Genomic DNA, 21,228 nt, shown 5'->3' with positions numbered 1-21,228 from the left:
CCCTGTGGATTCTGTACCTCCTCCTTGACAGTGCCAAACTCAGGATCCAGTGCTTTGAAGTGATACCGATGATTTCCCTCCCGGTCAATAGCTGCTTTAAAATCCTTCAGTGTCACCTCCCCCAACCTGCAACAAAAAGAGAGAACACTAAAATAGACTCTTTATCAGTAGGTTGGAAAGATAAGATGTCAGCTTTAAATCCAGGCCCCTGCCAAAGTCTCTGGAGGCAGAAACAATGTGGCCTTGTTAGGTCACCACCCTTGATAACCCAGATGATTCTGAAACAGCAGAAGTTAGGGAGCCAGTCACTATTAGGGAATGAAAATGGCATTACAAATGGGTTGATCTGAGAATTTAAAATAGATTTATTGCTTTGGCAGCAGCCAAATTACTTTTTTTCTGTTTTACTCTGAAAATAAGACACAAAGTCTCTGAAATCTAATTTGTTAAACTATCAATATGTCTAAGTTCTCTTGATTTCCTTATTTGCAACAATTCCATTTCTATAGGCTGGTAGAATTAAATCAAGTATCACCATCTTTACTTCAGAAAACTCCCCTCTAACAAAAACCAAGCAGACTCTTTAGGAAAGGGAAATCTTATCACCTCTCTCAGCAGTTGGTTCCAGAGTTTAAAAATCTTTATTTCAAAGCCATTTACCTTAGAAGGGAGTATATTAATTGAGTGTTTAAAGGTTTTTAACATGAATTCTCTATAGGTTAGCTGCAGTCATCAAATAGTAACAAAGATCAATGAGTAATAAGTAGCCCTGGAATGCCAGGCTGTAATCCAAAGCTATCAGCAGAAGCTATTTTGAACACTTAAAAAATTGCTTTCCTAACTTGGAGCATCTTTGCATATCAGGATTGGAAGCACTATTATTGTGTCTGTACCTTGTAATGCCACTGGTTAGTGGTGAAACTAGAACTTGAATCTCTATCTCCTGTGCCCTTCTCACTACACTGCTTCTCAAACACCTTACAGCTGGTTAGATGGGCAGTAACTAATGATTCTGCCTTCCTGTCCTTTTTAAAGGAGAAATAATGATCCCAGAATCTCACCTCTTTGGTATATTGACCATGAAGGGCGTAAGTGACCGGTCAGTGAAATAGAGCACCTTCGTGCAGGCGCTGCTGACAGTTGGAGAGCTCTGTGAGTGAGACAACTCTGCAATCAGAGAGAGACTTTGTGGTCAGAACATTCAATTTGCTTCCAACAACCCATCATTTCTAGTTATTCAAAATGTCCCAGGAGAATGAAGCTGCCTGAGGTCATAGCACAGTTTTCACACTCTTGCCAAACACCTTGTCCACAGGGTGTGTGACCCACAGGAAGTCACCACTGGGGCCACTAAGACAAGAGGGGCTTCGGACATGGATGCTATCACAAGGACCATCATTTCTCACCCGTCACAGGTGATTCTAACAGGGGAACAGCAAGTGTTCTGACAGGCACTGTTGCCAAGAGTCAAAAGAGGTCAGAGAAGCCAGGCAAGATTTCAGCTAGGGCAGAATAGACACACAGCAGGAGCTGCAGACACTGCCAGCATTTAGACTGCGGAGGTCAGTGGTAGAGAATGCACATGAACTTCATGAAAAGACAAATGATTACGAACAAGAAACACAGAAGCAAAGTAACCGTAGAAACTCAGATTCCAAGAGGCCTTATATTTCCAGTCTAAAAGGCAAAAAGTCTACTTTTATCCCTTAGCTACATAGGATCTATATGTGTTGGTCCCCGTGGTTTTTTTTTTTTTTTTTTAATAAATTTATTTATTTTTGGCTGCGTTGGGTCTTCACTGCTGCGTGCAGGCTTTCTCTAGTTGCGGTGAGCGGGGGCTACTCTGTGTTGCCACGCATAGGCATCTCATTGGAATGGCTTCTCTTGTTGCGGAGCACGGGCTCTAGGCTCGCGGGCTCAGTAGTTGTGGTTCACGGGCTCTAGAGCACAGTCTCAGTAGTTGTGGCGCCCGGGCTTAGTTGCTCCGCAGCATCTGGGATCTTCCCCAACCAGGACTCAAACCCATGTCCCCTGCACTGGCAGGCGGATTCTTCACCACTGCGCTACCAAGGAAGCCCGGTCCCCGGGGTTTTTAACTTAAATTTCTTAATCCATATCTTGTCTCTATTCTTTGTATAGGTACTTATGGAAAAATTTAATGAATGAGTTATTTGTGATTATGACTTTAAGAGAATAGAAGAAAAGACCAATTAAAAACTTTTATCACAAGGACCAAAAATAATTAAACTTTTATTAAAATAACTCCTGCAATTCCAGCTACACGTTTTCTTCATTTATTCTAGGCATTTATCCCAATCAAACAGGCAGCCACCAGAGAGCAGTTCTAGGAAGGGGTTTTTTGGTTTTTGTTTTTGATTTTTTGGCCGCACAGTGCGGCTTGTGGGATCTTAGTTCCCCAACCAGGGATCAAAACAGGGCCCTCGTCATTGAAAGCATGGAGTCTTAACCACTGGACCATGAGAGAACTCCCTAGGAAGGGGTTTAAAATAAGGAAGTAGGAGGGATGAATAATACAGGAGAGAAAGACAAGGGAACATTCTCTCTTTGCACAGCAATCAATCAGTTTTCAGAATTTTTTTCAAAGAATGCCAATTATTGAAACCTACATGCCACGATGTTCCTTTGTCTCCATCACCTAGAACAGGGCCTGGCACACACTGGCTTTTTAATAAAATAAAATATTCACTCTTTTCATTAAATTTATGATGGATCCTTTCACTCATTCATTCAACAAACATTTATTGAGCACTTACCATGCACTAGATTTTGAGAATATAAAATTAATTATATGCCTCTGACCTCAAAGATTTCACAGTCCAATATAGATGACAGGTATGATAATAAATAATTACAATACACTAAAATCAGATTGGTACAAACTGTACAAGAAGACTGAAGATGAAGTAGTTAATTCTACCTGGAAGAGGTCAGAAAGGTCCCATAGTTGGAGAATTGTTAAGCAAAGCACCTAAAAAATATATCAGATATAGAAGTTGGAAAGGGCATTCCCAGAATGAAGGATACTTGTAAAGGCATGAAGGGGGATGGATCATGTATTTATAAAACTGAAACTCAACTAGTAAGGCTGGAGTGTAAGTAATACATTGGGAAGTAATGGAAGATGAGGATAATAAAGCAGGGCCCAGATCACAAAGGACTCTCTGCCAGGCTAAGATGTTTAGATATTAGTCTTAAGCTCTGGGGAGATATTCAAAGGAAGTGATACGATCAGACTGGCATTTTAGAAAGGTCAGTCTAGCAGCAAGTATGGGTCTAGTATGGGTTGGATGGGAGAAATTCTGGAAACAGTAATCCCATTAAGAGGCAATTAAAATAATCTGAAAGATGAGGAAGGGTAAGATATAGCCCTGGAGCTAGAGAAGGGATGGATTTAAGAGAACTTTAGAAGGTAAAAGTCTTAGTACTTTGGATATAGTTGAACATCAAGGATAAAAGGGAAAGGGAAAAATAACTAAGATTTATAATCTAGGAAAACAGATGCATGGTAGTTACCAGTACCTAAGATAGGGGAACAGAAGTATCACACATTTAAAATGTTTACTGGGTGCCTATTATGTATCAAGTACTAGAGATACAAAGATAAACTAGGTACAATTCCCACCCATTAAGGAGCTCAAAGTCTAGTGGGGTAAAATAGCAAAACAGTTACAATATAATAAAATAAAACATGAAAATAATATTGCTATGGACTCAGTTGTGTCCTCCCCACATTCATATGTTGAAGCCCTAGACTCCCATGTGACTGTATTACAGATAGGGCCTTTAAAGAGGGATTAAAGTTAAATGAGGTTATAAGAGTGGAGCCCTGATCCCATAGAACTGGCGCCCTTGTAAGAAGAGGAAGAGACACCAGAGCGCTCTCTCTCCACCACGTGAAGACACAGCAGGTAGGCAGCCATCTGCAAGCCAAGAAGAGAGCCCTCCTTCAGCAGAACCTGACCACACTGGCATCCTGATCTTGGGACTTCCAGCTTCCAGAACTGTGAGAAAATAAATTTCTGTTGTTTAAGTCACTCAGTCTATGGTATTTTGTTATGGCAGCCCAAGCTGACCGATAAAATGTTATGTACACATTTTAAGTGAATTTGAAGGTAAGAGTATGTCAAATGCCACACAGAGGTCTAGTAGATAAAGACAGGTTTGGTAAACAGGTCACTGATGACATTAGTGAGAGGAGTTTCAGGTTACTAATGAAGAAGGCTGAGTTGGATTGCACAGGCTTTTCGAGTAAAACAGAAAAAGATTAATGAGGGAAAAATAGTCTTACTCAACATTAACTCATGTGATAAAATGATAATTGCTGTTTCAGGGTGACAATACTATAAAAATCATATACAAAAACCTCAGCGAATAAACAACCCAGAAACATAGCCTTGCGTATACATGTGTGTGTGAATTTAATACATGATTTTAAAAGGCATCACAAATCAGTTTTAGCTTTTAAGTTTAGGTTTATGACCCATTTGGAGTTGATTTTTTATATAGGGTATGAGGTATGGGTCAATGCTCTTTTTCTGAATAATTTGTTGAAAAGCCTATCCTTTTGCCATCAAATAGTTTTTGCACTGTTGTTAAAAATCAACTGGCCAAATATAAGTAAGTCTATTTCTGAACTTTCTACTCTGTTCCAATGACCTATGTGTCTATCCATTCACCTATACTGCACTGTCTTGATTACTCTAACTTTATAGTTAGTTTTGAAATCAGGTAGTGCAGCACTTCAACTACTTTATTTTTTCTTAACTTTTTTTTTGAACTATTCTAGTTTCATCCATATAAATTTTAGTATCGGCTTGTTTATATCTACGAAAAGTCTGATAGGATTTTTATTGGAATTGCATGAAGCTATAGATCATTTGGGGAGAATGAACCATCTTCACAATGTTGAGCTATGTTTTCCCCATCAAACAAGGCTGCTTCTCAATTAATATGATGCTGATAAACAATAATTTTATAAGTGGTAAAAAACTATGTAATAAAAACCAGATTATTTTTAAAATCTATCATCTCCCTTGTTTCTATTTGTTCCATGTTTTTTGTTCCTTTTCTCTTTTATCCTCTTTTTCTCCCCGCTTTTGGAGTGTGTATGTGTGTATGTGTATATATGTATATATATGTATATATGTATGTGTACATGTATATATTTTGGTATTGTCTTCAAAGCCCAGTGTGTTTAGATTCTCAGTTTGAATACACCATTTCAACATGGAAACTATATTTTAAATAGTGAGATATTTTACTTCTTTTGCTATTGGATTGGGTATTTTTACAATTCCTTTTTATCTCCCCTATTAATTTTGTTATTTAATTCTTTAAAAATTTAGTGGTCGCTCTTGGATTTAAATACACATCTTTAATTAGTCAGTCAGCTTTCAAATGATATTTACTGCATCACATGTAATGTAAGAACTACAGAAGTGACAACAGTAGAGTCCTAATTCCTCCATCCCAATCTCTGTATTATTGTCATACATTTTACTTTTACATATGGCATAAACCAGTAATACATCAATACATTTTTTGCTTTAAACAGCCTGTTATCTCTTAGAGCAATTAAAAATAAGTGGGGGAAGGTCTTTTATATTTACCTTCATTTTAACCACTTTTTTTGCATCTCCCAGTTTCTTTCATATCATACTCTTCCTGTCTGATGAAATTACTTTAACATTTCCTGCCGTGCAAGTCTGCTTGTTATGAATTCTCTTGGTTTTGTGTAAAAATATATATATATACTCTCTACCTACAGAATTCTAGCTTTTTATAGAATTCTAGATTTTTTTCTTTCAGTGCTTTAAAAATATCCCTCCACTATCCTATAACCTGCAAGGTCTAATAAGAAATCTGTAATTCTCATCTTTATTCTGTATGTAGTAATTTTCCCCCTCTTCAAGGGGGAAAAGATTTTCTCTTTTCTTTGATTTTCAGCAATTTGACTCTTTTGTTGTTTTTGCTATTCATACTTCTTGGAATGCTCAGCACTTCTTGGATCTGTAGTGTGATGTTTTTAAAGCATTTCTGGAAAAATAATTGGCCTTTATCTCTTCAAATACTTCTTCTGCCCTGTTCTATCTCTTCTTGTTCAGGGATTCTAATTACTTGTATCTTAGTCCATTTGATATCGTCCCACAGCAACTGGATGCTCTAGGTTGTTTGTTTTTTCCTCTCTCCTACTCTTTTTCTTTTTGTATTGCAGTTTGGGTAATTTCTATTGACCTATCTTCAAGTTCACTGATTCTTTCCTTAGCTGTGTTGAGTCTTCTGATGACCCTGATGAACTTGCTGAAGGCACACTTTTTTTTTAAGTTAATTAATTAATTTATTTTTGGCTGCACTGGGTCTTCGTTGCTGCACGCGGGCTTTCTCTAGTTGTGGTGAGCGGGGGCTACTCTTCATTGCAGTGCACAAGCTTCTCATTGTGGCGGCTTCTGTTGTTGCAGAGCACAGGTTCTAGGCGAGTGGGCTTCAATAGTTGTGGCACACGGGCTCAGTTGTTGTGGCTCAGGGGCTCTAGAGCGCAGGCTCAGTAGTTGTGGCACATGGGCTTAGCTCCGCAGCATGCGGGATCTTCCCAGAGCAGGGCTCGAACCCGTGTCCCCTGCATTGGCAGGCATATTCTTAACCACTGCACCACCAGGGAAGTCCCTGAAGGCACTCTTCATCTTCGTAATATTTATTTTTATTTCTAACATTCCATTTGACTCCTTTTCATAATTTCCATATCTTTGCTAAAATTCCTCACCTGTACATGCATTATATTAACATTTTTACTTCAGCCATTAACACAGTTTTTAAAAATTCCTTTTCTGATGGTTTCAACATCCTAGTCATATCTGAGTCTACTCTTGAATAGACGCTTATTGACTCTTGACAGTAGCTTATATTTTTCTTGCTTCTGTGGATGCCTCATAATTTTTTATTGACAATCAGACATCATGTGTAAGACAGTAGAGACTAAGGTAAAAAAGGTTTATGTCTAGAAATGGGCACACTGCTTGTACTTCCCAGCCATTGGTGGGGACAGCTGAGCCAATCTAGTCAGGAATTGAGCTGGGATTGGGATTTTTGTTAAGGTTACTTTCAGCACACCATCACCTTCAAATTTCTCTAGGGTTATGTTTAGGAAGGTAGCTGGATTGCTGGAGGGTTTTTCCTCAATATTCCTGCTCCACCCTCAACTTTAGACTTTACTTGTGTGCCTGTGCATCAGAGTCAGTCTCTTCACATGTGTGCCCCTCCCACAGAGGCAGACTGCTATTGCTTCTTACACGGTACTTGCTCATCTGGTGGTGAGGGATAAGGGGGGCTTCTCTGTTGTCATGATCCAACCTCAGTCTTGAGGGTGGGGCTTTCTCAGTGATCCTACTCTTTCCCCAGTGGTAGGCAACCTCTAGTGATCTGAGCCCAATACAGTTTCCTGCCACTCCCCTGGGGTAGAGAGTGCTTTCAACCTTTTTTCTTCCCCCTAGCTGAAATAGGTCTTCACCTTTACCTGGGAAAGCGAGGGAGGGGCAACAGAATTTGCTGCCCTTTCTTAGCGGCTTAAGACTTTTGTTCTTTAAGGGACAAAGGTCCAGATGGGGCTTCACATTTTTCCAGCAGTGACAGGTGCTCCCCTGCTCTGGGCCACCACCACCAAAACAGGTTTTCTCTAGACTCTCTTCCCACAACAAATCTTTGTCGTAAGCACCCAAATGGAAGTCGATGGAAGAGTCAGCAAGGAGGTGCAAACTATTCTTGCATTCATGGCCCCCAGGGTTCCTATAATCTCTGCAAAGCCTTTCACAATTCATTAAAATCTTAGCTGTGTGTATGGTGGTCCCATTTTCCTCCCATGCTCTGCCACAAGTGAACAAGTGCTGTAACCTATCTGTCCACTAAGGGACCTGTTTACATTTCTGGCTAGTTAGCTACCCTCTGATTTCATCTCTCTGATGGATTCAAGAAAGTTATGGTATTTTGGACTATTCAACCTTTTCTTTCTGTTAGCATAGGAACAAGGCTCCTTCCAGGTCTTTTTTAAAATTCACATTTTAAAAATTGAGGTAAAATTCACATAACACAAAACTCACCATTTTAACCATTTAAAGTGTACAATTCAGTGGCATTTAGTACATTCACAGTGTGGTGTAATCACCACTATCTAGTTCCAGAACATTTTCATTATCCTTAAAAGAAATCTTGTACCCATTAAACAGTCACTCCCTTCCTAATCCTGACATCTGTCTAATCTACTCTACTTTCTGTCTCTATGGATTTGCCTGTTCTGGACATTTCATATAAAAGGATCCATCCAAATTGTGCCCTTTTGTGTCTGGCATCTTTCACTTAACATTTTCAAGGTTCATCCACGTTGTAGCAGGTATCAGTACTTCACTCCTTTTTATGGCTGAATAGTATTCCATTGTCTGCATATATAAGAAATTGTTTATCCACTCATCAACTGATGGACATTTGGCTTGCTTCCACCTTTTAGCTATTGTGAATAATTCTGCTATGAACATATATGTACAAGTTGTTTTTTTGAACACTTGCTTTTAATTCTTTTGGGTATATACATAGGAATGGAATTGCTAGGTCATATAGTAAATTCTATGTTTAACTCTTTGAAGAGCCACCAAAGTGTTTTCTATAGTGGCTGTACCATTTTACATCCCCACCAGCAATGTATAAGGGCTCCAATTTCTCCACATCCTTACCAACAATTGTTATTTTCCATTTTTTTGGAACCACCTAGTAGGCATGAAATGGTATCTCACTCTAGTTTTGGTTTGCATTTCCCTAATAACTAATGATTTTAAGCATATTTTCATGTGCTTATTGGTCAATTATTTATCTTCTTTAGGGAAATGTCTATTCAAGTCCTTTGCCCATTTGTTATCAGATTTTTCTGTCTTTTGTTATTAAGCTGTAAGAGTTCTTTATACATTGTTCATCCCAGGCCCTTATCAGATATTTGATTTTCAAATATTTTCTCCTATTCTGGTTGTCTTTTCACTTTCTTGTTAATGTCCTTTGATGCAAAATAGTTTTCAGTTTTGATGAAGTCCAATTTTTCTATTTTTTTCATGCTTTTGATGTCTAAGAATCCAAGGTCATGAATATTCCCCCCTGTGTTTTCTTCTGAGACTTTCATAGTTTTAACTCTTATATTTAGGTCAATAATGCACTTTGAGTTAATTTTTGTACATGGTGTGAGGTAGGGGTCCAGCTCTATTCTTTTGCATGTGGCTATCAGTTGTCCTGACACCATTTATTGAAGATACTATTTGCTGGTCAAATGATCATAGATATATGGGTTTTATCTGAACTCTCAATTCTATTCCACTAGTCTACTGTATTACTTTTAAAATAATTATTGTTGTTGTTTTTCCTTAAGAGTAAATGGCAAGACAGGAAGTGGGTTCAGAGAGAAGATTACTCTTTTAGGAGATTTGACTGTAGTGAAAAGGAGAAAGAGCATAGCCTTGCATATCTCACATGCCACACGCAACACCAGATTATTTGCATATAATATTGTACTTAATGCTCATAATCCTTTACGATTATCTCCATTACATAAATGTGAAAACTAAAATACAACATTAATTAATACTCTTGCCCATGATATACTCTGCTGATAGCTACAAGTGCATTGCAGATCTGTTTGATTCTATACTCCATCTTTTTTCCACTCTATTGTTTTGTGTCCAGTTTTGCACATGAGTTTGAAGTGCCTTTCAACCTACAGAGATACCCAGTTGGCATTCAAAAATATAGCCCTGAAGCTCAGAAAAGGTTTGGAGTTAGAGATGAAAGTTTAAGAATAATTGGCACATGAGGTGGATGGACCTAGAGCCTGTCATACAGAGTGAAGTAAGTCAGAAAGAGAAAGACAAATACCGTATGCTAACACATATATATGGAATTTAAGAAAAAAAAATGTCATGAAGAACCTAGGGGTAAGACAGGAATAAAGACACAGACCTACTAGAGAATGGACTTGAGGATATGGGGAGGGGGAAGGGTGAGCTGTGACAAAGCGAGAGAGAGGCATGAACATATATACACTACCAAACGTAAGCTAGATAGCTAGTGGGAAGCACACGCATAGCACAGGGAGATCAGCTCGGTGCTTTGTGACCGCCTGGAGGGGTGGGATAGGGAGGGTGGGAGGGAGGGAGACGCAAGAGGGAAGAGATATGGGAACATATGTATATGTATAACTGATTCACTTTGTTATAAAGCAGAAACTAACACACCATTGTAAAGCAATTATACTACAATAAAGATGTTAAAATAAAAAAAGAATAATTGGCACACAAGAGTAGCTGAAGCCATGGAAGTAGAAGGGATCACCTATAAAGAATATGAGACCTAAGTCTAGACCTTAGTGGAATCTCAGGGCACATTCAAGGGTTAGACAGAGAAAGAGAAGAAGAGGAGGTTGTATCTACTTCATGAGACTACAATCCAGTGAGGCCAAGTACCAAGTCCATCTTGTCCATCTCTATACCTCCAGTGCCTAACAAGGGTGTTACATAATGGATGCTCAGTAAATATCTGTTGAATGAATAACTGCTTGGTAGTGAAGTTAAAGCAGAAAAATGTTTCCAGAAGAAGACTATTCAAGAATAGTAAATGCTTTTGAAAAGTCTATGGAAGATAAGGTAACCACTTTGATTAGGCAACAAGAAAGTCAACAGTGATCCAAAAAAAAGAACACTAAGTGGAGTAACTGAGTCCAATTAGTCCAACTAGTGGTTTAAGAATTGAATGGGAGGTAAGGATGAAAAAAGAGCAATTGCAGACTACTCTTTCAAGAAGTTTGACATAGGGGAATAAGAGAAGTAAGCCAGTAGCTAGAGGGCTAGCAAGTTACACAAGTGTTTGTATTTCTAGATGAGAGACATTTCAGCTTATCTGTAAATATAGATATTAGATTAACACCCTAGTTTATAAGAAGCTCTGAATTTATTTGTAGTATTTTAAATAAGTAATTCATATACACAAGAGAATTATTCCAGGGAGGGAGAAATTTATTATACTTCTGAAAAAGAATTTCCAAATATTTAGCCTACGTACATTGGCAGTTTATACTAACCCAAAGGAAGTACTGAAGAGGATAACAATAAAATAAAAACCCTATCAAGAAAACAGAAATGACTGGGTCAAAACAATGCTAGAAAAAGAAACTGAAACAAATTTTGGTACTAACATAATCTGTTTCATTCCCAGTGTAAAGATCTCATTCAAGAGGAAAAGATACCTGGAGGCTTGAGAATGCTATCTTATCTACTCTACAAAAAAATATTTTACCTTTCATATTTGTGCAAATGCTTTAAATGTTTTACTTTAGATTTTGTTTGTTAACGTGGTTTTAAAAATTATATATTTAACATATAAATCTGGTATGGTCAGCCTTTAACTATTTGGTTTTTATAAATTATTATTTAGATATTTTAAGATTAGGCCTGGGTAAACTATAAAAGGTAAGAAAACGTGAATGCTATTAGACCAAAAGGTAAGATACAAAGTAAAATAGAAATTACTAGGCAGGGTAGATTTCCAACCTGTCAGAATTAACAAGGCAAAAAGATGTAATGAGTGGGCACAGAGCAGGTTCAAACAAACGGAATGACCTATGCACTCAAAGTTTTAATGAAAGTCCACAAAGAAATTAAACTTCTTGCCTCTAGGAAGAACTGGAAATTTTCTGTGCTATTTGGAACTTTAGGGTGATTTGTAAGTGTGTTTTTTTTAATATATATTTTGCTTTGCTTGGTGTAACTATTTTGAGCTTGTACATTTCCAAAGATATTTTATTTAAGATATTTTAGCCTCTCTGAATCAGCAGCACCTTGCACGTGGCCAAATGGTACTCAGGTGGTGGTGATGATGATGTTATGGGTCTTCACAGTCCTAGAAATAACTCAATTCTAGTATTGCTACAGAAACAACATATTACAAGAGTGAAGTACTACAAGAAAAACTCTATCCCCAAAATATCAGTAGCATAATAAATACTAAGTTTCTGATCTAATATGCTAGGAGTCTTTACTAAGCAATAATGAGTACTTACTTGAATTAGGGGGCCAGGACTCCCGGTATTCACTACCTGCTTGAGTTCTGGGTGACTTGCCCCGAACCTGGGGAGCCACACAAAAATCACGAGAGTTATAATTAATGGGAGAATTCAACCAAGAAACTTAAATCCTAAAAGTGTATCTAAAATATATACTTTTCTACCACATCTTTTTCCACAGTATATAAAATTGGACATGTTTATTCTAACAATAAAAATGTACATTTATAAAAAGCTTTTTAGTTTCCAATGTTTTCCCCATATATTTCCCATATATAATGCCAAGTTCATTCGGGGGGAAGAGGACAGAGAATAGGCAGTAAAGGGACACCTGTGGGTCAAGAACCACAGTTCCTTAGACAGTTACTCAGTTGCCAAGAGCAAGAGTTACCCGTGAATTCCCTCCCTGGACTGTCATACCATGATGAACAGTCAGCTCCCCAGAGAGGAAAACCAAAGAGAAAAGCAACTGTATATCTTAGCACTGCCTTCATCTACATTAAAATTGATAAGACCAAGCTTCTTTGGGGGAACAAGAGAAACACCACCGAAAGAGGGTTACCCTTCTGTCCTGTTTCCTCTGGGTCTCCATGGCGTGCAGGCGCTCCATGAGGCTGGAGATGCCCTGCTCCAAGCTGTCGATGGTGTGGTGCTGAGGGTCGTGGCCACTGAAGCTGTTGCGCAGGCTGCGGAGGGCATCCCGAACAAGCTGCAGGTCACTGCTCTGTGGGCAAAAATGTGGTGCTGCTGGCACGGCACGCTGCCATGTTATTAACCACATCCCAACTGCTGGGCTTAAGAAGATACAGGTGAGAGGTTTCCAGAAGAGATCTTTTATTTTTGAGGGAGGAGGTGTAAACTGTAGAAAATTTTCCTCCACAGATACAAGCCAACTGTTTGTCCACTAATTCTTAATTTTGGATAGCAAGTGCCTCACAACTTTACACACCCAACAGATGCAAGAATTGGGGAATGGGGATATGAAAGGCCTACTCCACTGGCGATGGCTAGGCTACTCTTCTGGTTTTGGCTGGAAGTGGCAAGTCTGTACTCAAATCCTAAGCACCTACCCCTCTGTGAGTGACTGAAGCAGCTCCTTTTCCTGCCACTGGAAGGAGAAAACCATTGCTTTGAGGGTTGTGACTGCTGCAGTGGGTCACCTATAGCGGCAAGAAGAAATGATGCTTCTATAATGGAGAATTCCAAAGTAAGATGTCCCACCTTATTTTTCCTCTTTACACTGGTCACCTCCTGACACAGTGCAGAGATTTTTTTCCCTTTTGTTCACTGCTATATCACCAATACTTGACACTCAGAAGGCACCGCTGAATGCAGAGTGAACAAAATGAAAACCTCGCCTGGAGGCCCCAACCTAGCCTCTGCCTGGCCCCTGGAGGGCCTGAGAATGCTGCTCCAGCATCTCCTGCCTTTGCTTCAGTAATAGAAAAAAAAAAGAACAATGACTAGTATTTTTTGAGCCTAACTCTGTGCCAGGTGGATCTACCAGGACTGTGTTTAGTAACTTAATGGGTTATCTTATGTACACGTCATAATGTCAGAGAAGGCCACTGTCATTTTCCAGATGAACGTTATTTCTAAGGTTCAAAAGTGAAGCAAATGAAGGTACACAATGGTAAGAAAGTAATAAAGCTGGAATTTGAAACCAGACTTTCTTATCCCAGAACCCGCACTTGTAAGTGCCTCGCCAAATCGCCTCCTGACAAACTGACCTGTGGTGTTGGTTCAGCCCTGAGTCGGTAACAGAATCTCCCTCTTTGCCCTTGTAAACATGGGAGGGAGACCCCGAGTGGTAGGTTACCTCCTCTGCCTCTCTTTTCATACAGTGAGCCAGAAGGACGTCTTTGTGTTCCAGATCCACCTGCAAATCAGACACTCCATCAGAAAAGGACTTGTTCAGGTCAGAGGGGCAGGAAAGTCCATGGCGGAACGTGTCCCCACCTGCTGGTAACTGGCCTCGGAGAGTTTCCGAAGTGCTTCCTCCAACTTGGCCTGGTACTGCTTCAGGAGGCGGTCCTTCTGCCCCAGTTCTTTCTGCAACAGAGACACAGCCTTCAGATGCACGGCAAAGCCAAGGACGTCCAACGCTTCACCTGCTGTGATGCAGTTTCCACCTGAGGAAAGCAGAGCCTCAGAGGGAACAGCCCTTTCCTCAAGCTGCACGGGAAGACGTTATATACCATGGGAGCCTCACATGGAGCAAAGGATTCTGGGAAAGGGAAGGAGGATGGGAACTACCATTAGCAGGAGGACCACTGCATGCCATCCATGCTAGCTAGAGGTAAAGGTTAAGACTGAAGTGAAGTTTCCAGACTCCTAGTTCTGTGTTCTTGCTCCTAGCCATGCTATCTACCTTCAGGGTTAGTGAATCAAAGGAACTCAGAAAAGGATTTCCTTGCAGAAAGCAAGAATGAGAACAGAGTACTTAAGTGCTGTTTGAACAACAGCAACAACAGGCTGTTCACCAAAGGTCAGATGGAAATAATTTCCAAACTGATATACATTCTTACTTTATATTCTCCCAAGAGCCGATTCCTCTCGTCTAGCTTCCTCTGCAGATCCACCTGCAAGAAGAATAAGAAAGCATTCTTTGGTGTGGAAGTATTGTCTGCCAATCCAGTAGGAAACCAGCTACTTAGTAACTGGAGTTGATGTTGGCAGTTACAGCATACAGCACAGAGAGGGCATGACTATGGTAAAAAAACACACAGCCGCTCTCCACATCTTCAGTGAGATAATCAGACTATAGAACCACAATGCAGCCTCAGTGTCTCAGTGCCCTCAAAGTTGAAGGGCTCGAGGCCAGTATGGCAATGGGCTTTCACCTAGGAACAGAGAGGAGTCTGATGGGGAATAGATCTAAACGGACTTTATACTGTATCCTACTTTGCTACCTGGGGCTCAGTGAAGTCCAAGTTCACTCTTTCAACTCACGTTCTGGTTGTGCAGCTCATCTTTGTCCATATTTGCCCTCAGTAGTTCTTGTTTGAGCTGAAGGACAGACGTGTCCTGCTGAGTCAGCCTCTGCTGCAAGGCATCCTGGGGAGAAAGCACACTCACTACTGTGGTCCCAACTCATCAATCGGCCAGTTATCACTAAACTGGGAGACAAAAAGGGTACAGGGTCTTGCCACAAGGAGATGAGCAGAAATTTTTCAGTTCCCTTCCAGGACACTAGAATCTAAAGGAAAATCATATCCATTGTCCTACCAAGCTGATGGAAACCTGATTTTTTCCTCCATCCATTACTTGCCCCTACTTTCCACTGCATTGCTGACAGCATGATGGCCTAGAGGAAGAATAAGTGGTCTTTGGGATCAGACAGACCTAGTCTCAAATTACACATCTACCACTTGCTTACGTGACAGTGACCTTGGACAATGCACTCTCCCTCCTACCTCCCTGGCTTTCTTCTCTGTATCTTGGGCCTATAAATACTCAATCTAGATGAGCTCTTTTGCCCTAGAGGGCTGGGTCCTATCACTGTCTGACACCCTTTTCATATAGGAGCCCTGGAATCACTGCCACCCTGCCTTCTACAGCCCTGCTGCTGCCCTGCTTCCACTGCCTTCCAGTGCTTAGTGTGGACCAGGACTGGGATTCTATTTCCATGTTCACAAATGTTCTTAGACTGATGCTTCCTCTTCCCAGTGTCATAGGATCCTACAAGCTTTAGGCTGTCTTTCTCTTAGCTTGGACCATCTTGGTTTCCACCAGGCCTCAGACAAGGTGGGTTGTACATACTTATTTAAAAGGATCAGCTATGACACAATCCTCCAACCGTGGTGACTTCAAATGGAACTAATGGGCTGGAGCTGCATCACAGGGGATTTGCCCTGATTTTTCTCTCTTTACAGACTGCAGAGAAACGGTGTAGGCTCTGGAAAATGTGGGAGCCCACTCTTAAATATGCTGTCTTGCCATGACAGTACATGGCAAGATGGTCTAAGATGCCCTTGGCACCAGTGGTGCAGAGGAATGTTTCCCAAAGTGTGCTCCATGGGATGTTAATAAGTGTTACATGGGGGGAAAAGCACTTCTGTGGTTAATAGTCTAACTTTTTTTAGGCCAAACTCTTTAGGACAGACCTTCTCTGGTCCTTTAATATGCTATTATTCGTTGTGACTCTTCAAGCCTGTAGAGCACTGCTTCTTATTTGAGCATGAAACATGCTGTTTTCTGGAGTATCTCAAAGGACTAAGGCTACAGAATATACTCTGGAAAATGATGCTGAGTTATACCCTAGTCTAGCCCATGAATGGGAGTATCGGGAAGAGGAGAGGGAAAAGCAGCAGCTTGAGAACATCTTTTTCCACTTCCAGGTATTCATTCAGCACATATACTCCTACTTGGGTGAAATAACATATAAGCAAGATTATTAGCTAGATCACTGTTTGTATTAGCAAAAGACTGGAAATAACCCAGAAGACTATCAGTAGGAACTGATTAAATGAATTATCCAATATACACATACTGGAATACTAAGGTCTTTATGTACTGAAATAGAATGATCTGTAAGATACATTGCTAAGTGAAAAAAGCAACGTGTCAAACTGTATTTATAATATGTAATTATTTGGGGAAAAATCACATACATACATATTTGGTGCTAACTGATAAGTTGCCTCCAGGAAAGAGAACTAGGTGACTGGGAGGACAGGGCCGGAAGGCCGACTTCTCAAGGATTATCCTTTTGTACCCTTTTAACTTCAAACCATTTGAATGTTAACTATTCAAAACCTAAGTAAATTACAATTTCTAAGAGTATATTCTTCTTAGAACTGAAGAAAACTGACAAAAAACTGTAACTGAAGAAAACTGTAATAACTGATTGTTTTCACACATAGAAACAATCAAGGTGGCAGAGGGAAGTGGCAGCACCATGAGTCATAACCACCAGAAATAAGCCTCAGCAAAAGAGGTATATTCCTCCACCTGTCTCACTTCCCATCCACAAAGCCCTCTCTTTACTAGTAGCACGGAGCCTGTGAAAGGCCCCATCAGATGTACACAAGAAAAGACTATAGGACCCAGCTAGCCCCCAAGTACCCACTCTTATCCACAGACTGCTTTACTTTGTAAAGAGTTTATTTAAAGAGTTATATGTCTTTTTTTTTTACCTTTATCCCCTGTAAGTTTCTGCCTTCTTGTTTATACTTCAGCAGCTCCTTCTGCAAACCAAATATAGTTAGATCAGATGGTAGCATCTGGGTTGCTTCAGAAGCATTACCTCATTCCGTCAGTAAGAACACAAAACTCAGATAACCATTCCAAGAAAAATCAACCTTCCACCGAGGCAGAAGGCAGCTCTGCCTTCTAGTAAACAGTAAAGGCTGACCCACAGAAACAAACAGGACCCGTTCCATTCTTCCCTGTGGCACCCAGGCTCAGCTGTCCAGTTGTCCAGGCTCAACTGCCCATGCTCTTTCTTGCCAAGAAATAAGATACCATACATTCCCATAGGCTCTCACTCCTACATTTAGCAATCCTCACCAACAGGGAAACTTAATCATAAATCATAACAATCTAAATCCCTCTCACTGAAATATATGATCATATCTTAATATGGCTACCCCCAATTTCATGAAATAATTATCTTCATTTTTAATGTTCAGAAAGGATTAGAGTGCTTCTGTTCTCGAAGAGTATATTGTTCTTTATGGACCAAACAAAAACACATTTAGCCCAATAATAAAATACTTAGTTAACCTTCCCTTACAACAGATTATGATTGTTACTAGGACAGAGATTATAGGAGAGGAACACCCACAACTCAGACTGTACTCTCTTCTTTTCCTATTGCACCCCATCAAGAGTTTGGGATTAACATATCTAAAATGGGGATTCTTGACCTGGACTCCACAGATGGGCTCCAAAGTTACTCCAATCAAAATTCAAGTCAGTGAGTGGGTGCGTGCGCTTTCATGCAAATTTCTGGGGAGAGGGTTAATGGCTGTAGTCATATACTTATGGCCTCAAAAAAGCTAAGACCCACTGAACTAAAAGAATTTTGGAAAGTGTTCATTAAAAAACACCATACTAGGGGTCTTCCCTAGTGGCACAGTGGTTAAGAATCCGCCTGCCAATGCAGGGGAAACAGGTTCGAGCCGTGATCCGGGAAGGTCCCACATTCCACGGAGCAACTAAGCCCGTGTGCCTCAATTACTGAGCCTGCGCTCTAGAGCCCGCAAGGCACAACTACTGAGCCCACACTCCACAACTACTGAAGCCCGCACGCCTAGAGCCCGTGCTCCTCAACAAGAGAAGCCATCGCAATGAGAAGCCCACGCACCGCAACGAAGAGTAGCCCCCGCTCGCCACACCTAGAGAAAAGCCGACGCGCAGCAATGAAGAACCAACACAGCCAAAAATTTTAAATTAATTAATTAATTAATTAAAAAAAGTTCTAATCGCAAGAAAAAAATCTGTAACTATGTATGGTAACAGATGTTAACTAGGCTTATTGTGATTATTTCACAATATATACATATGCTGTATACCTGAAACTAATATAATGTTATGTCAATTATTTAAAAAACGACCATATTGATATTAGATCCACTGTTTATTTTAATTAAAAAGATAAACAATATGAAACATTTCAAATATACAGAAAGGTATAAGCAATAATGACATAGATACCTATTACTAACCACTGAGATTAAAAAGGTATCACCTTTTTGCTATATTTAGGACATATCTCTCTCTCTCAATTAAAGACATAATACAGATACAGCCAAAGTCTTGAGTCTGAATCCTTCCCTGCTCCCCATTACTGTCCTGAAGTTGGTGTGTAATAGTCCCGTAAATTTTTTTTAAAGGGCAAAATGTACATTTCCTGACATACCTTTAGGTCCTGATTCTCCTCCATACTCTGATCCAGACGACTTTGGATTATAATCTGAATGTAAGGCAAAAAGAGATGGTTATGTACCTATGCTGTAAAATTCAGAGGGCATTCATTCAACAACTATTTATTGAGCAGTCACTAGATGCTAGCCCTGTACAATGGCTGCAAAGAACAGGAAACAGTCCCTGCCCTCCAGTGATGCATATGGCAGGGGTGGTGCGAGTAGATGAATGTAGATAAAGTTTAGAATGAATATGTGTGTGTTGTGTGCAGGGGCTGGGCAAGTGGAAAGAGAAATGACAAGAGATGAGGCTCGAGAGGAAAACGGAGCAGGATGATGAAGGGCAATGGGGAACTGATGAAAAGTTTTAGGCAAAGGGATGACAAAATAAAATCTGCTTTGAAGTCAAATTATTCTTGCTGTCTTATGGAAAATGAATTAGAGGAGGACAGGACAGGAATCAGGAAAAACAGAGGCCACCAGAATACTGGATGGAGGTCTGAAATTAAAGTAGTAGCTGTGAGGATGGAGAAAACTGGATGAAGATATTTAAAAAGTATACGGAAAAACTTGGTGGCTAACTGGATATAGAGGGAAGGGCCGCAAAGGATTCTAGGACGAGATTCAGATTTGTTTGGGGTATTTGGGTAGATGGATAGTGATAAAGAACAGAAACCTAAAAGACAAGTAGTTTTGGGGATGGGGAGAGAAGGAAGAGAAAGGTATTTAATTTAGGACTCATTGAAATTGAGATGCTTATGGGGCATATAGTGGAGATAATCAACAGGCAGGTGCATGTTACATTTATAAATGTAGAACTCCATGGAGAGAGCTAGGCTAGAAATAAATATTTGAGAGGCAACATATGAGACAGGTGGGAAGCAAGTGAAGCCATGGCAGCAGGTATTACCCAGGTGAATGGACAAGATAGAAGAGGGCCCAGAGTGGAACCCTGAGGAGCAGCAACATTTAAGGCACAGGCAGAAAAAGAGAAGCTTCAAAGGGGATGTGAACTAAGAATGTCACTTGCCAAGTCAATAAAGACAGCCATCAAGCCACCGCAGGACAACGGCCTGGGCAGTGAGCCCTGAGAGAATTCAGGGTGGACACAAAGAATGCCCGCCTCTAGCAGTCAACTGCTGCAACCACCTCTGAGGAGACTCAGGATGAGAAAGCACAGGATCCTGGCCCCAGATAGCTGAGGTGCACATCAAAGGAACGACTTCAGTGAGCCCAGACTCTTGCATCTTCCCATACATAGAAAAGCACGAAATTCCTTGAAATACCTGGTTTTCTTTTATTAAGAGTAATCTTTTGATGTTCTGACTACCTGTTTTTGTTGCAAAAACTCCTATATATCCTGGCTTCCCCCCTTCCTTTTCGGAGCAGTCTCTCAGAGTTATCTGAGATGCTGTGTCCTGGGCTTAAGTCCTCAGTTTTGTCCTTAAGTCCTCACCGAATGACACATAAGCCTTGACTTTTAGGTTGTGCATTTTTTATCAGTCGACAGGGACCTGAATGTAGACTCCACAAGGAGAGGGCCTGAGGTCTGATCTGTCCTTCAGGTGGCTCTGGCTCTTTGAAACAGTGTCTGGGACATAGTCAGCACACAATAAATATTTGTGGGAGAAAGGAAGTAGTAGTCAAACATATATGAGGAAAACCAGAATAGTGGAAGTCAGGGAAGAGAGCATTTTAAGAGGGCACAGATGAGTGTCCAATGCTAAAACTAAATCAAACACTCAAAGCAGATTATTCAGTGTCCAGGCACAAAAGAAGGAGCTCACCAATTGTTCCTCGGGATTGACTCCTGGTTCACAGAGGGCCAAGGGCCTCTCCTGTTCATCTTCAGGTAAGGATCCACTGAGCAGTAAGGCCTGGACAACCACAAAGGCAGAAAGAAACTTAACTCCCATCAGATGATGGAGTCTAGAGTTGGCCTTGGTAAGCTCATCCCAAAATGAAACTACAACTGGGCTTTCTCTAGAAATCTCCCTGGTAACTGTGGACCCTTAGATACCTCCAACTGCTCATCCTGAATCTGTCTGGAGTGCTTTTGTCCGGCCGGTGCTCCAGGCCTCTTTCACCTCTCTGGATACACCTGAATCCTCTGCTCCAAGGCTCCTTGGCCCCAGAAAAAAATTCTAAAAATAAACTTTCCTTTCAAAAGTGACATTTCAAACCAGAGCTGTTGAAACTGAATTTTACCAGCTGGAAAGTGAACTAGAAACAGTGTAGAATTATCCTGGCATAGAA

At 40.4% G+C, this 21,228-nt stretch overlaps 1 protein-coding gene across 7 annotated transcripts in view; it reads right to left on the bottom strand.

Moving 5' to 3' along the window:
• DIXDC1 (DIX domain containing 1) overlaps nucleotides 1-21,228 on the bottom strand; it is a 73,983-nt gene that overhangs the window by 4,776 nt on the left and 47,979 nt on the right. For 5 of the 7 annotated variants that reach the window (XM_033434613.2, XM_033434618.2, XM_012534293.3 and 2 more), the window contains 12 exons: nucleotides 20,760-20,849; nucleotides 18,969-19,022; nucleotides 17,242-17,292; nucleotides 15,056-15,160; nucleotides 14,632-14,685; nucleotides 14,063-14,155; nucleotides 13,923-13,982; nucleotides 13,174-13,263; nucleotides 12,666-12,827; nucleotides 12,101-12,167; nucleotides 1,062-1,167; nucleotides 18-126 (listed from right to left, as the gene is read on the bottom strand). In XM_033434613.2, coding sequence (XP_033290504.1) covers nucleotides 18-126; nucleotides 1,062-1,167; nucleotides 12,101-12,167; nucleotides 12,666-12,827; nucleotides 13,174-13,263; nucleotides 13,923-13,982; nucleotides 14,063-14,155; nucleotides 14,632-14,685; nucleotides 15,056-15,160; nucleotides 17,242-17,292; nucleotides 18,969-19,022; nucleotides 20,760-20,849 — 1,041 coding nt within the window. The remainder of the gene's footprint in view (nucleotides 1-17; nucleotides 127-1,061; nucleotides 1,168-12,100; nucleotides 12,168-12,665; nucleotides 12,828-13,173; nucleotides 13,264-13,922; nucleotides 13,983-14,062; nucleotides 14,156-14,631; nucleotides 14,686-15,055; nucleotides 15,161-17,241; nucleotides 17,293-18,968; nucleotides 19,023-20,759; nucleotides 20,850-21,228) is intronic. The other 2 variants (XM_033434617.2, XM_033434616.2) reach the window with 2 other exon arrangements.

This window comes from Orcinus orca, chromosome 8 (assembly GCF_937001465.1).
Source record: "Orcinus orca chromosome 8, mOrcOrc1.1, whole genome shotgun sequence".
NCBI lineage: Eukaryota > Metazoa > Chordata > Mammalia > Artiodactyla > Delphinidae > Orcinus > Orcinus orca.
This window is presented reverse-complemented; position numbering and strand designations above follow the sequence as displayed.